We start from the raw sequence: 14,516 nt of genomic DNA, 5'->3' as shown, positions 1-14,516 counted from the left end.
AGACATGGGTGCAGGGTGCTGGCTATCAAAGCTGGAATCACATCCAGCCCATCAGGTACCTCACAAGTGGTGATCAATAGGCCAACAGTAAACAACAGCACCAGACATGACTGACCTGCCTGTTGGGCCCTCATGGTGTATCCTCCATGCGAGCCATCAGAATGCCAGCAAGCCATTGGTGAAACCTCGAGCCTAGTCAGCACACTTGGTCCTCCCACAGGTCAGGCAAAGGGGGAAGCACTGGAGGAATTCATACTAAGAACACGCACCACACTATGGATGGGTTAAATGGGTTGGAACATTATCTGGGATTGTTAAGTCATTAGTTAGAATAAAGCCAAAGCCCAACAAAAGGTGGGCATTAAGAAAGAACTTTCATTTATCTCGCGCCTTTCAGGAACTCAGGCCGATCTAAAGTGCCACTGTTGTCACATAGGAAGCAGAGCAGCCAATTTGTACACAGCAAGCTCCATAAATTGAATGAGATAATTACCAGATAATCTGTTTTAGTGATGTTAAATATTGGCCAGGACACCAGGGATGACACTTGTGTTCTTCCTTAAATAATGGCAAGGCATCCTATATGTCCACCTAAGAGGACGGACAGAGCCGCTGTTTAAAAATCACATGCAAGGGGAACACATCTAACCTTGCAGCACTCAAAGTAGAGCAGCGGAATGCATGCCTAGATTATGTGCTCAAGTCTCTGTAATGGGACTTGAACCCACAATTTTCTACCTCAGAGGCAAGAGTGTGGCTTACTGAGCCACAGCTGACATCAGGGAAAGAGTTTGGGCCGTTTATTCTGTAGAATTGTTTTATTTTTTAAAAAGGCAGTTCAGGCACTCGCTGTACCCGTGTCTGGTGTGAAATTCAGCTTGGCTATTCAGGCAGCCACCTTCCATGTTCTCACTGCCAACAATGCTGCTCTTCTTGTTCCATGCTGAGGCCTCCTCACAGATCAAAGCTACGAGGCAGGTGCTGGTGATTCTCGAGACCTTGTGAGGAGACCTGTATGGCTATATCCCTAATCTGTCACGACATCCACAGCTCAGCCTCATGATCCCAATGGCGTCCCCTGGTGGTAGAACAGGCTCTTGCAAGAGGAAATAATTTGCATTGATATAGTGCCTTTCATGACCTCAGGATGTCCCAAAGCATTTTACAGCCAATGAAGTGCTTTTGAAGTGTAGTCACTGCTCTCGGAAACACAGCCACCAAGTTGTGTACAGCAAGATCCCACAAACAGCAATGTAATAATGGCCATAATCATCTGTTTTTCTCAATGATTGGTTGAGGAATAAACATTGGTCAACAAACTGAGGAGAGGTTCCCCGCACTGCTTTGAATTAGTACCGTGAGATCTTTTACGGTCACCTGATCGGCTGATAGGGATCTGAAAAAGAAAACTTTACCAGTGTTGAAGATATGGTAGCCTTGGTTTCCAAGGAATCATCTTCCCATTTAAAACAAGGCGTGTGTAAAACGTAAGTATTGTGTGAGGATGCAGACACTGACTTGCCCAATTTGGTGCTGATGATCAGAGGCTAGGCCCACTTTGACCAGGCGAAGGCATTTCTGTATCATTTATGGCACTGCATAGTGTGCAAGTGACCATGTGAATGCAATAAATGACCTGTACAAACACAAAAGGCAGGTAGTGCTGTTCAGCCTCCTCATTCCACTGTTCGTCGTCAGTACAGAGTGGAATCGAACATTAGTGCTACCATGGGATGCATTGTCATCTCTCTTTGGTGACAAGCAAAAGTCCCAGTTGGCGTGGTGACTTTGATGGCTGCTAACGGGTGGTAGGTCTTGCCAAAGTGTTACAGGACGTAGTAGAGCTCCACTGATGCTTTCCTGCCAGACTTCAGCCTACTAAGACACTGCTGTTTAGTCAGTCCCAGGTAGCTGTGTCAAGACAGTAGAGCCGACGAGTGGTGAGCAACAGGATTAGCCAATTTCTGTGCTGGAGGTCGCTGACTGAAATATCCACTTTAGAATTCACTTTAGATTTTCCTGAAATGATGGGCTGAATTTTACCCCCTCAACCGGTCATGTTTTTGGCAAGTGAGCACATAAAATATGACAGGTGGCTATCCCACCGCCTTCCCATCCTCCCCCGAGCTGCTCCCTTTAAAACAGTAGGCAGGCAAACGCCGAAATCGACAGCCTGCCCCCCCCCATTTTATCAAAAAAATAATTAACAGGCAATTGAGCTTGTTAACCAGTCTATTACGCTGCCCACATAACACAGTCGGTGTGGGCTGGTGGGCAGGAGTGGGTAAGCCAATATTTTTAACCTGACTAGTTAAAAGGTGGTAAGGAAGAGGTTGTACATCTTTTGTACCCTGTGCGCATCGAGAGCACCACCCCAAAATGTTACCCCCCTCCCCACTTTGTCACTTCCTGTTTAGCCATCAAAACCCCACCCCCCACCTCCCTCGCAACCCCCCCCCCCCCCCCCCCCCATCAGCTCCCCGATCACTCCCTAGATAATTACCCCCGACTTACCTCTCTCCGGGATCCATGGGCAAACTTTACATCCCGCGGGCAGGCGTGTTCCTGACCTGATCGGGCGTAAAATACCACACGATGACGTCGGGCGAGTGTTTGACGTCACTGCGCACTCACGCGATATTTCAGCCAGCGGGCGCACGCGAGAATCGGCATCCCGCCCGCCCGCCCGCCAACAAGTAAGAGGGTTATTAAGCCCATTAATCAATTCATTAAGTAGCATTTCTCACTGCCCATCTAACCTTACGGTTGGCGGGCAGGCGAATCGGCCAAGCGGCCTTTGGATTTTTTGGAAACCTCATCCACGGGCAGGATGAGGTTCCCAACAGTAATTTTTTTTTTAAATAAAAAATTTTAAACATCATTTTTAATATGTCCCTGTTCATGTGATTGAATCACATGTGGGGACATGTTTCCCTTATTTTTAAAATCTTTACTTCAGATTGTAAAATTCTTCCGATCCCTGAGGCGGCTCTATGCCTTCAAGGAGCTTTCAGTGCGCGCTCCCCTGCGCATGCTCAGGGCCAACATTTCTTCCAGGGGAGGGAGTGTGCTGTATCAGCCCTATGATCCAGCATTTCACTGGTCAACGTATACAAGTTGATTCTGGATATATATGTATATACAGTATATGGCCATCAGAAATAAAGCAAACCTTCAGTGGCATGAAATGTGGCACTGCAATCTCAACTTTAACGAGCTCAACCAGTTTAACACGGAGCTTCTGTAGCTCAGGGTATGGTAGCATAATGGTAATGTTAGTGTATCCGGGGAGTGGAGTTCAAATTTGACTATGGTAATTTGAGAAATTGAATTCATAGTAAAAAATTAAAACTGGCATCTGTAATAGTGCAGAGCTTGACATAAAAAATCCAATTGATTCATTAATGCCCTTTAACAGGTAGAAACCTTCTATCCTTACATACTTGGGCCTATATGCAACTCCAGTCCCATACCAATGTCGTAGAACCTCTGAAGTAGGTTTAGCAAACTGTTCATTTATATCACCACTTTCTCCAAGGCAACTAAGGATGGGCAATAAATGGCGACCTTAGCAGCAGCACACATATATTGAGAACAAATAAAAGAAAAACATGTGCTCCCACTTGTACACTGATGCAGTTTTACTGCCTCTCCACTGCTCCTCTCTTTAATAAGAGTAGCACGGCTGAGAGGAGGTGAGTACCGAAGTGGTTGAGGGCAAGATAAGTCCATCCATGGTGGTTAAAAAAATATTTTAGATGAGTTAACTAAGCTAAAGGGAGACAAAGTGCCAGGGCCCAATGGGATATAACCTACAATCCAGGAGCAGATGAACCAGGAAAGTGAAGAGGTCCTAGAAACCGTATGTCAGGGTTCTACAAGTGTGGATGCAAACCAGAGGATTGGACAGTAGCTAATGTAGTACTAAGTTTTAAAAAGGGAAACAGGTAAGTAGACAGCAGAGACTTCATAGGGGATGATCATGCCGAATCGTAACAAATGTCATTGAATTGTTTGTAGGTTAACAGATGTGTATGCGGGGGAAATGTAGTGGATGCAGTGTGCCTGAACTTTAGAAAAGCATTTGACAAGGTACCACACAGAAGATTTTAAGAGCAAATTAAGGCATTTGAAATTAAGGGATGATGGAAAACTATATTAAAATTAGAAATGAGAGTTGAGGGTCATTTTTCAATGTGGTTGGAAGTGGGTGATGACATCCCTCAGGGTTCAGTGTTCTGGGTCCTGTTCGCTATGTATCAATAATTTGGATATAGAGCTGGAGTGAGTGTTGTTGAAATTTGCAGATAAGATAACGAGAATAACACTTTCACACAGAGAGTTGTGAGGCTGTGGAATTCGCTTCTGGGGTTGGTGGCTGAGTTAAGAATGGTCATATTCAAGATTAGATTGGATGGATGGTTCAAGGAAAACGGGTTGAAGGGATATGGACAATTTGGGCTGAACAGTCTTGAATAGTGGTGTAACTTCTGTGTAAGTCAATGTCTTTACAATGCCCCTCCAGTGCCTTTACATCATTAGATTGCCTGTCTGACACAAAATCTTGAATGAGCCACAATTGCAACATCTCTGTTTCCTGCCACATATTCTATACACGCGCTGTTGATTTCATCACCCTCCCTAGCCACTGTCTCGGACTGAACCAGACATAACCTGTTCAACGCTGAGCACAACATCCAACTCCATATCCTCTCCAGTATAAAGAGCACCTCCATCCACCTCCATAATATAACCAAGACCTCCCTCAGTCCATCTGCTGCTGAGACCTTCAAACATGAATTTGTCACATCCCGAATCAACTATTTAAAGGCCTGCCCTTCATCTCATTTTCTTGCCTTCCATTCACCTCAGTTCACCCCAAACTCAGTTGTCCTTATCCCATCCCCCGCCAAGTCTCACTCATCCATCACTCCTATCCCCACTGATCTACATTGGTCCCAGGGGCAGGATTTTGCCCTTGGCGGGGGCGCTCAGTGGGGGCGGGGGGGGGGGGGGGGGGGGTCAGGAAGCCGACCGCCGCCCGCAATCAGCACCACACCGCGATTTTACGTGGGTGGGCCAATTAAGGCCCACCCAGTGTGGAAGGCAAGCGGCAGCGCTGAATGCTGCCTGTGCGGGTGGGGGGAGGAGGGCGAGTGGGACTGGTGTGAACTTCGCGCACGCGCACAAAAGAATGCTTCAATCTCCCTGAGGCTCAGAGCTGCCTCAGGGAGACGAAGCACTCTTTGAAAGAACTTAATGAACAAAATAAAAATGTCATAAAACATGTCCCCTCATGTGACTGTCCTCACTAAGAGCGAGAAACTTGAGTCCCACGCTAGTGTTCTGGAGTTAAACAAAGGTAACTACATAGGCATGAGGGCAGATTTGGCCCTAGTGGACTGGGCAGGAAGACTACAAGGTAGGACAGTTGATGAACAGTGGCAGATATTTAAGGAGATATTCAATTCCTTCTAAGTAAAATATATCCCAATGAGGAAGAAAGATGGTAAGAGGGGGAAAAAGCATTCATGGCTAAACAAGAAAGTTAAAGATAACATAAAGGCAAAAACTAAGGCATACCAAATTGCAAGGGTCCAGTGGCAGGCTGGAAGATTGGGAAACTTTTAAAGATCAACAAAGGGTTAATAAAGAACATAATAAAAAGAGCAAAGGTAAATTATGAAAGAAGACTAGCGGAAAATGTAAAAACTGATAGCAAAAGCTTCTACAAGTATATAAAAGGAAAGAGAGTAGCTAAAGTGAATGTTGGTCCCTTGAAAGATGAGGCTGAGGAGTTAATAGTGGGGAACGCAGAAATGGCAGAGATGCTTTATCAATATTTTGCCTCAGTTTTCACAGTGAAGAACACTAGTACCACCCCAATAGTAACAGGTAGTGCAGAGGATATAGAGGAAGAACTTAGAACAATCACCGTCTCTAGAAAAAGTACTGAGCAAACTATTGGGATTAAAGGGTGACAAGTCCCCAGGACCTGATGGCCTACATCCCAGGGTCTTAAAGGAAGTGGCAGCAGACATAGTGGATGCATTGACTGTAATATTCCAAAATTCCCTGGATTCTGGAAAGATTCTAGTGGATTGGAAAAATGCTAACATAACGCCCTTATTCAAAAAGGGAGGGAGGCAGAAAGTAGGAGACTATAGACCAGTTAGTTTAACGTCTGTCATTGGGAAATTGTTGGAATCCATTATTAAGGAAGTAGTAATGGGGCATTTGGAAAGTCAAAATGCAATCCATCAGAGTCAGCATGGTTTTACGAAGAGTAAATCGTGTTTGACTAATTGCTAGAATTCTTTGAAGATGTGACAAGCAAAGTGGATAATGGGGATCCTGTAGATGTAGTATATCTGGACTTCCAGAAGGCTTTTGATAAGGTGCCGCACAAAAGATTAATACACAAGATAAGATCACATGGAGTTAGGGGTAATATAGCTTGGACAGAGGATTGGCTAACCAACAGAAAGCAGAGAGTCAGGATAAATGGGTCTTTTTCTGGATGGCAAGCAGTAACTAGTGGGATGCCACAGGGTTCAGTCCTTGGGCCCCAACTATTTACAAACCATATTAATGACTTGGGTTCAGGGATAGAAGGTACTATAGCTAAATTTGCAGGTGACACCAAAATAGATGGGAATATAAGTTGCAATGAAGAAATAAGAAATTTACAAATGGATATGGACAGGTTAGGTGAATGGGCAAAAATTTGGCAGGTGGCGTTTAACGTGGATAAGTGTGAGGTTATCCATTTTGGTAGGAAGAATAAAAAGGCAACTTATTATTTAAATGGAGAGAAACTTCAGAATGCTTCAGTGCAGAGGGATCTGGGTGTCCTCGTGCATGAATCACTGAAAGCTAATATGCAGGTGCAGCAGGTAATAAGGAAGGCAAATGGAATTTTGGCATTTATTGCTAAAGGAATAGAGTATAAAAATAGGGAAGTGTTGTTGCAACTGTACAAGGCATTGGTGAGACCGCACCTAGAGTACTGTGCACAATTTTGGTCCCCTTACTTGAGGAAGGATGTAGTTGCACTGGAGGTGGTTCAGAGGAGGTTCACTAGTTTGATTCCAGAGATGCAGGGCTTGTCTTATGAGGAGAGATTGAACAGTTTAGGCCTATACTTGCTAGAGTTTAGAAGGATGAGAGGAGATCTAATTGAGGTATATAAGATGCTAAAGGAAATAGACAAAGTAGACGTGGAGCGGATGTTTCCCCTTGTGGGGCAGTCTAAAATGAGAGGCCATAGTTTCAGGCTAAGGGCCAGTAGATTTAAATCAGAGATGAAGAGGAATTACTTTTCTCAAAGGGTCCTGAATCTGTGGAATTTACTACCTCAGAGTGCAGTGGATGCCGGGACGCTGAATAAATTTAAGGAGGAGATAGAGAGATTTTTAATTAGTAACGGGTTAAAAGGTTATGGGGAGAGGGCGGAAATTGGAGTTGAGGCCGAAATGAGATCAGCCATGATCGTATTGAATGGCGGGGCAGGCTCGAGGGGCTGAATTGCCTACTCCTGCTCCTAGTTCTTATGTTCTTATGAGCAGAGACATGCTTTTAATTCAAGTTTAAAATTTTTATTTTATTTTTATTTGCTTTAGGAAACCTCATCCCGCCTGTAAGGTTGGACGAGCAGCGTAAATTTGAATTTAATTACCCTTTTAATGGCCTTAACAGGCCTTTTAATTGTCAGCGGGTGTGCTGCCGACTCCAGCGTGCGCCTGCCGAATGAAATATCGCAGGACTACGCAATGACATCGGGACGCTCGCCTGACGTCATCCACGTGTCATTTTACACTCGGCCGGGTCGGTCGGTCGCGCACCCACCTGCCGAGCTCAATATTTTGCCCCAGGTCCCCAAACACCTCAAACTTAAAATTCTTCAATATACCATAAAACAAAAAGTGCTAGAAATACTCAGCAGGTCAGGCAGCATCTGTGGAGAGAAACTGAGTTACCATTTCAGATTGAGATGACCTTTCATCACTTTTTGCTGGTGAGCACTGGCCGTTTGTCTGAATGGATGGAAGGATGGATAATTGATGCTCATCTGATTGGATGAATGGTGAGCTGGGTGAAAGAATGGGTAATTGGTTGGCGGGCGAATTACTAATTAGATAGAAGAATGGCTCACTAGACTGACCGATGTCTGGATTGCTGGATAGAAATATGTTTGATTGTCTGTATGGTTGTCTGTCTGGTGCATGGATACCTGATCGGATTTCTGGTTGGACAGCAAGTTAGATATTAGGTTGGTCAGCTAGTTGGATGTTTGGATATCTGGTTGGATGGCTGACTGTCAGGATTATTAGCTGGATGGATGGATTAATGAAGAAATGAAAAAAAAAACAAGAACTGGCTGGCTGACTGGGTGGAGAACTATCTAATTGTATATATTCCTTTTAGCTGGTTGTTTTGGTTAGCTGGCTTGGCGGTTGGATTAGCTGCTGGCTGACTGGATGACTCATTGGCTAGATAGATGGCAGAATGTATTGATGAATAGTTGGTGGATGGATGGCTGGCCCGATGACTGGGAGGGTGGATGGTGGATCATGTATGTATCACTGAATATATGATGATAAGCTTGGCAAATGGTTGGAGGGGTACATGACTAGCAAGATAGGAAACAAAAACAAAAATACTTGGAAAAACTCAGCAGGTCTGTCAGCATCTGTGGAGAGGAACACTGTTAACGTTTCGACTCCATATGACTCTTCATCAGAACTGAGGAAAAATAGAAATGAGGTGGAATATAAGCTGGTTGAAGGGGGGTGGGACAGGTGAAGCTGGATAGAGGGCCAGTGATAGGTAGAGGCAAAGGAAAGATTGCTAAAGATGTCATAGACAAAAGGACAAAGGGGTGTTGACGGTGGTGATATTATCTAAGGAATGTGCTAATGGGGACATTAAGGGTAGAAAACAGGATGAGCAAGTAACAGATAACCCTAGTGGGGGTGGGGTGGGGGAAAGGGATCGAAATAGGCTAAAAGGTAGAGATAAAACAATGGATGGGATAAATGAATGGATAAAACAATGTTTCAGATTTCCAGCATCCGCAGTATTTTGCTTCTATTTTAGCAAGATAGGAAAATGGCTACTGAGATAGATGGATGGCTAGTTATATGGAGCATTATCAACTGGATGGATGAATGACTGGCTGGTTGAATGGAAGAATTGATGTAATTGATGGATGGATAGATGGATGGATGGGCGGACGGATGGACGGAAGGACAGACGGATCTTTCCATGACATAGCTGTTCATGTCCTTGGTAGAAGAGGTGTGATTGCTTGAATGGGAGAAAAATTGGATGAAACATAGTAAATTCTCACTCTAAACATAAAGGATTCAAAGGGAGTTTTAATGTTTATTGCAAAGGCCAATGTGTGTATGTCAAAATCATTCAATAATCATTGTTTTATTCTCAACAAATAATTCTCTGATGTCACCACCTAATAGTTGTTCTTTAAAGTGATTATTCCGAGTTTATTAAGGAGTAGCTTGGAGATCCCCACCTTGTATTGAATGAATTGCTTTTTCTAATGAATCAAATTATCCTCAGCAACTTAGTCCAACCCTAATAGGCCTAAACTTACATTGCAAATTTTCCCCATAACAAATTCTACTGGTCTTTTTACACAAATAATAACGCTTTATAAGGGCTTTTATCGTCCCTACGAAGCTACTGGGCACATTGTGCAAATGATTAAATTGCAATAATTGTACAATGTAATTTGCAATGTGAAATCATCTCGAGTTTGCATGTGAAACAATTCTACTTCACCATTCTTTCAGGTATGTTTCTTCCCAAATGCAATGACAATCCCACTTTAAAATGCAAGTATAGATAGGAGAATTGTAAAATCAACTATGAAAATATTCGGCTGCAGTTTTGGTGCAAAAGGTTTTAACTGGGAATTTACATCTTTCCCCAGTTCCAATGGGAAGTCTGTGTCATGGTCTGAACCAGGAACCGGACGGCCAGCGAAGGGACAACACATGTGGCATAGACTGTCCGTCCATGTGAAGAGCAAAGATGTTGCATCTAATCAGACAGCTGTAATCAAACCCCTGACTAAACCATATCAGAATCAGATTAAAAACCTCAGCTTCTCAGACACCAGCACAAAAGCCCTTTACAATGTTGTGGAAGAGGATGAAAGTGATCCCTTGAGACTCGACATTCCCAATAGTCCAGAGATGATGTTGCAGAGACGAGCAATGTCTATCACGCAGCTTAAAGAAATAGAAGATCCCCAATTTTTCATCTCTGATCAGTTGCAAAAAGGTGTTTCTTCACAGCAGTCCTTAATGGATCACTTGCATGGTGTGGTCAATACATTTACAACCAACATGACTGACCTTAATTCAGTGCTTACTGTGCCAGTGCCAGGGAATGGGGTGAAGTCACTGTACCAGCTGGATCAACAGGTGCTCCCGCTCCAGATGACGACCTTCAATCCTCAGCCCATCTCGCCTGTTGAGGAGGAAAGCGAAAGATTCAGCCTCATTGGTGACTTCATGTATGACAACACCGAGAACCAGGAGGAACTGCCCGTCCCCAACAAACTCACGTTGGAGGACTCTCTGGCGCTGACGCCTCCCTCCCCCTTCCGAGATTCAGTGGCATCAGGCAGCTCCGTCCCCAGCTCCCCCATCTCTGAATCAGTGCTGTGCACCCCGCCCAATGTAACCTATGCTTCGGTCATTCTGAGAGACTACAAACAAACTTCCTCAACTCTGTGAAGGTTTAACTCATACGGCCAGAAGTTAAAGTTTGCTGAGAATTTCAACGTAAAGTATTCGAGGGCTGGGGAAGTGGGGTAGGGCGGGACACCCAATGCCATGGTCTAAGTCATAAGACATTTGAAAACTAAGAGGAAAACAGTGTACAATCGCAATTGCCTGTACAGTCAAGGTCCCTGTTATTCTGTGATTAGAGCTCCCTTGCTCAGTCCAGGAATCATTGAGATTCTGTAGCAACTCAGAACAATAGTTTCCAAAGCGTTATCGTAGAGATAGATATGCTCAAATATGCTATTTTTTGCATACTTTTTAAATTTCAAATAGTTATTGGATTATAATTATTGGTCGCCTGATATTTTCACTAAGTCCCCACTGCAGGCTGTTAAAACCAACCATCAGGTGAACTGTTTCTGTGTTCTTTGTGAATGCCTGTTTATTGGGTAGCAATGGCTGTAGCTTTTTATTTACAAATCAAAACTGGGTCAAAAGGATCAACTCATCGACAATAATCTACAGCATCTTAAAATCCGGGAGTGTTCCCCACCCCCCCCGACCTGTTTGTCACGATTGTGGCACCAGCCACAACGGTAATGTCTGCCATCTTAGAGCAGATGGTGCTGTTACTGTTTTTAATTAAGAATGGCAGCATTTTAAAGAGGACCTGTTATTCTTGCTCACCAGAGGTGAGGGCGGTAAAGCTCTCCACCATTTCTCCATCATTTCTTCCAACCCTGAGAAGTACCACTGGAGGTTGACTCATTTTTCAACACCTGCTTTTGTACACAGAATGGGGCATGAGCAGCAGGACCTATTGTCGAAACCCTGTGGAAAAGCTGTCAGATCTACAGCTTTACTCTCCGGAGAGCGACGACTATAAACAATCTTACTCTGGGGATACTTGGTGACGATGTGCAATCCATGTGTCTAAGATTGTGAATATGGAGCAGATAACCGCAGGTTCTTCACCTTCATTTTCAGAAACAATTTAAATCCTCAGCATTGATCCACTAAGCGAAAGAACTCAAGAGAAACCAAGAGATATCTGTGAATTCCCAGCTGCGTTTTTTTTTTAAAGATTCCCTCGGAAATCTTGCACAAGTTGTTAAAACATAACCTGTGGTGGGCAATAGTGATCACAGTGATCAGTGCTTCTGATGTAACTTACATCTCAGGAAAGAAACAAACAATCCGCGTCATGTTAAATCCCAATGCATTTTGATGGGAAATGCAGTTTTTTTTCCTCTCTGTTTCATATGTCAGTCTTAACAATTCCGGCAGTCTGAAGTTTGTATTCTGTGTAAACCAGTGTATAAGATTTAAAAGAAAAACTTACATTTGTAGATATATTTTCAAAGCTTGAAACTGCAACGTAGATGAATTTTGTCCAGAAGTAGGTTCTGCTTTTAAAAATCCTGTTCAATCAAAGTAGAAGTGTAGATTGCAGAAAGACTCCGCGTCTGCACCACTTTCTCTCCCAGATGTGACAGTTGGCATTCTTCCCAAGGAACGACCATTTTGGTTGCCGCCCTGAAATCTCACCTTCCCCACAACCTTGCACGCTACTGGGGTGACCGGAAATTTAAACGGAAAATGATGGAAACACTCAGCAGGGCAGGCAGCATCTGTGGAGGGAGAAACAGAGTGTTTCCCTCCACAGGCACTGCCTGAGCTGCTGAGCATTTTCTGTTTTTATTTCGGATTTCCAGCGCCTGCAGTATTCCACTTCTCAGGGTGATCATGCATGGTACTTATCCTAATCCCAACATGGTGCATCACTAGAAATCTCCACCTTTTACAGGTACCAGGCTCAGTTGGTAGCAGTCCCAGCTCATAGTCAGAAGGCTGCTCCAGAGGTTTAAGCACATGAACTAGGCTGACATTCCAGTTCAGTAGGGAGTCTTTTGGATGAAATCCCACCTGTCATTTCAAGCAGGCCTAAACAATCCCTGCACTATTCAAGGAAAAGCAGACATGTTCTCCTTGGTGACCTGGCCAATTCTTATCCCTCAACTAACATCACTAAGAACAGATGATCTTTGGTGTTTTTGGGAGCTTGCTGGGGACAAAATGGCTGTTGTGATCCCTATGTTACAACAATGATTACACTTCAGACATACTTCATTGTCTGTAAAGCACTCTTAAGATGTTCTGAGGTCGCAAAAGGTGTTCAATCAGTCTTTCCTTTTTGCACTGTTTCTCTGGGACTTCTGTCAGTCGTCTGCCAAAATTATGACAGGCGATCAGGAGAATCCCCAAAGAAGTGGGCCGTGGTTTATAAAGTCGGAGCAAACCCACTGGCTTCATGCTCCTAAGGGCCATGCACATAATGAACACAGGGTTTATGGGACTCTCAATTGGATTGCAACACCACTGAATTTATCCTGCAATATTACACAGAAACTATAACATGGATACAGCATCTAGCATAACCTTTGAAATTTATCTTCCACACAAACCAAAGTCCTAATCCCATATCTCTAGCCCCACCTATCTAACCTATTGTCATAGCTCCAACCAATGCAGGTGCTCATCTTTATCACTAAAATTAAGACCATCCATTCAGCTTCCTCTGACATTTCCCTCCCTTCTGTTCACCCCATCAAGACAAAGGGTCCTCTCCTGTCTCCCCTCATACCCTCTCTGAGCTCATCTTGTCCATGAGACCCACCACCACCATCCTGCCTGCCCCAACCCACTGCTCCCTTGATCCTATGCTCACCATACTGCTGACTACACATGTTCCTCCCCCACCTTCAAATCTCAGAATCATCCATTCTCAAAAGGCTCACCCATGACATTTCTATCTATGCAAATTAATGTCCAACTCCAACTCCCTTTCCCCTGTCAAAAGTCCTTTAATGTGTTACCGATTATCAGGCTCTGTCTGAGCCATATTGGTAGCTGATGGGCATGTGAGATAAGAACTGAGCCTTGCAAAATTGGCCCTTAAATATTTAGTAACTTCTTCCAAGTATGCAAAAGTATTCTCCCAATTAATCCCTCAGTGATGTTCAGATTCTGCAATGTGCTGTTCACCCACTTTGATGCTGACTAACCCATGACCTCCACCACCTAGAAGGACAAAGGCAGCAAACACATGGGAGAATCACCACCTCCAAGTTCCCCTCCAAGTCACACACTCGGCGTAGATATATATCACCGTTCCTCCATCGTTGTTGGGTCGAAATCCTGGAGCTCACTACCTAACAGCATTGTGGGTGCACCTTCATCACATAGACTGCAGCGGCTCAAGACGAAGGCCCACCACCTAATTCTCAAGGGCATCTAGGATGGGCAATAAATGCCATTGATACTCGCATCCAGAGAATGAGTAATTTTTTAAAAAAGTATAAGAGTGACAGCAACCATTGAACTAGCACTTGACTGAAGAGGCTAAGTTAACAATCAGCAACAGAGCAGTTAAGATGCTTGATCCGGGAAAGAAAAACAACGAGTTGAGTTTTGGTTTATCCAAATCCATCTCTTATTCATAAGAGCATAAGGATTATAAGTAATTTGTGTTGACTTCCAGTTAGATTTTATTATCTGTATTCTTGAAATAAAAATGATCAAGTATTTGAAATTTAACAAAAACGAGGGATGCAGTAAACTGAGATTGTAATGCTAACAGCAATCAACCAGCCAGTGAGAATTGAGAAAGTGGCACAATTCTGACCTGATTACACTTCTGGCTATAATGCCTGGGTACATCGTGAAAAGCTTTGTTAGTGCCCCAACATAAATCAAACA

General features: G+C 43.8%; 1 protein-coding gene across 1 annotated transcript in view; it reads left to right on the top strand.

Moving 5' to 3' along the window:
* LOC144689499 (metabotropic glutamate receptor 1-like) overlaps positions 1–10,766 on the top strand; it is a 296,148-nt gene extending 285,382 nt beyond the window's left edge. Inside the window, exon 8 of the mRNA XM_078556634.1 lies at positions 9,956–10,766. Coding sequence (XP_078412760.1) covers positions 9,956–10,766 — 811 coding nt within the window. The remainder of the gene's footprint in view (positions 1–9,955) is intronic.
* Positions 10,767–14,516: the final 3,750 nt, after the last annotated feature.

Source organism: Cetorhinus maximus, chromosome 14 (assembly GCF_964194155.1).
Source record: "Cetorhinus maximus chromosome 14, sCetMax3.hap1.1, whole genome shotgun sequence".
NCBI classification, from domain to species: domain Eukaryota; kingdom Metazoa; phylum Chordata; class Chondrichthyes; order Lamniformes; family Cetorhinidae; genus Cetorhinus; species Cetorhinus maximus.
The sequence above is the reverse complement of the archived record's forward strand: the minus strand, read 5'-3'. Positions and strand labels throughout refer to the sequence as shown.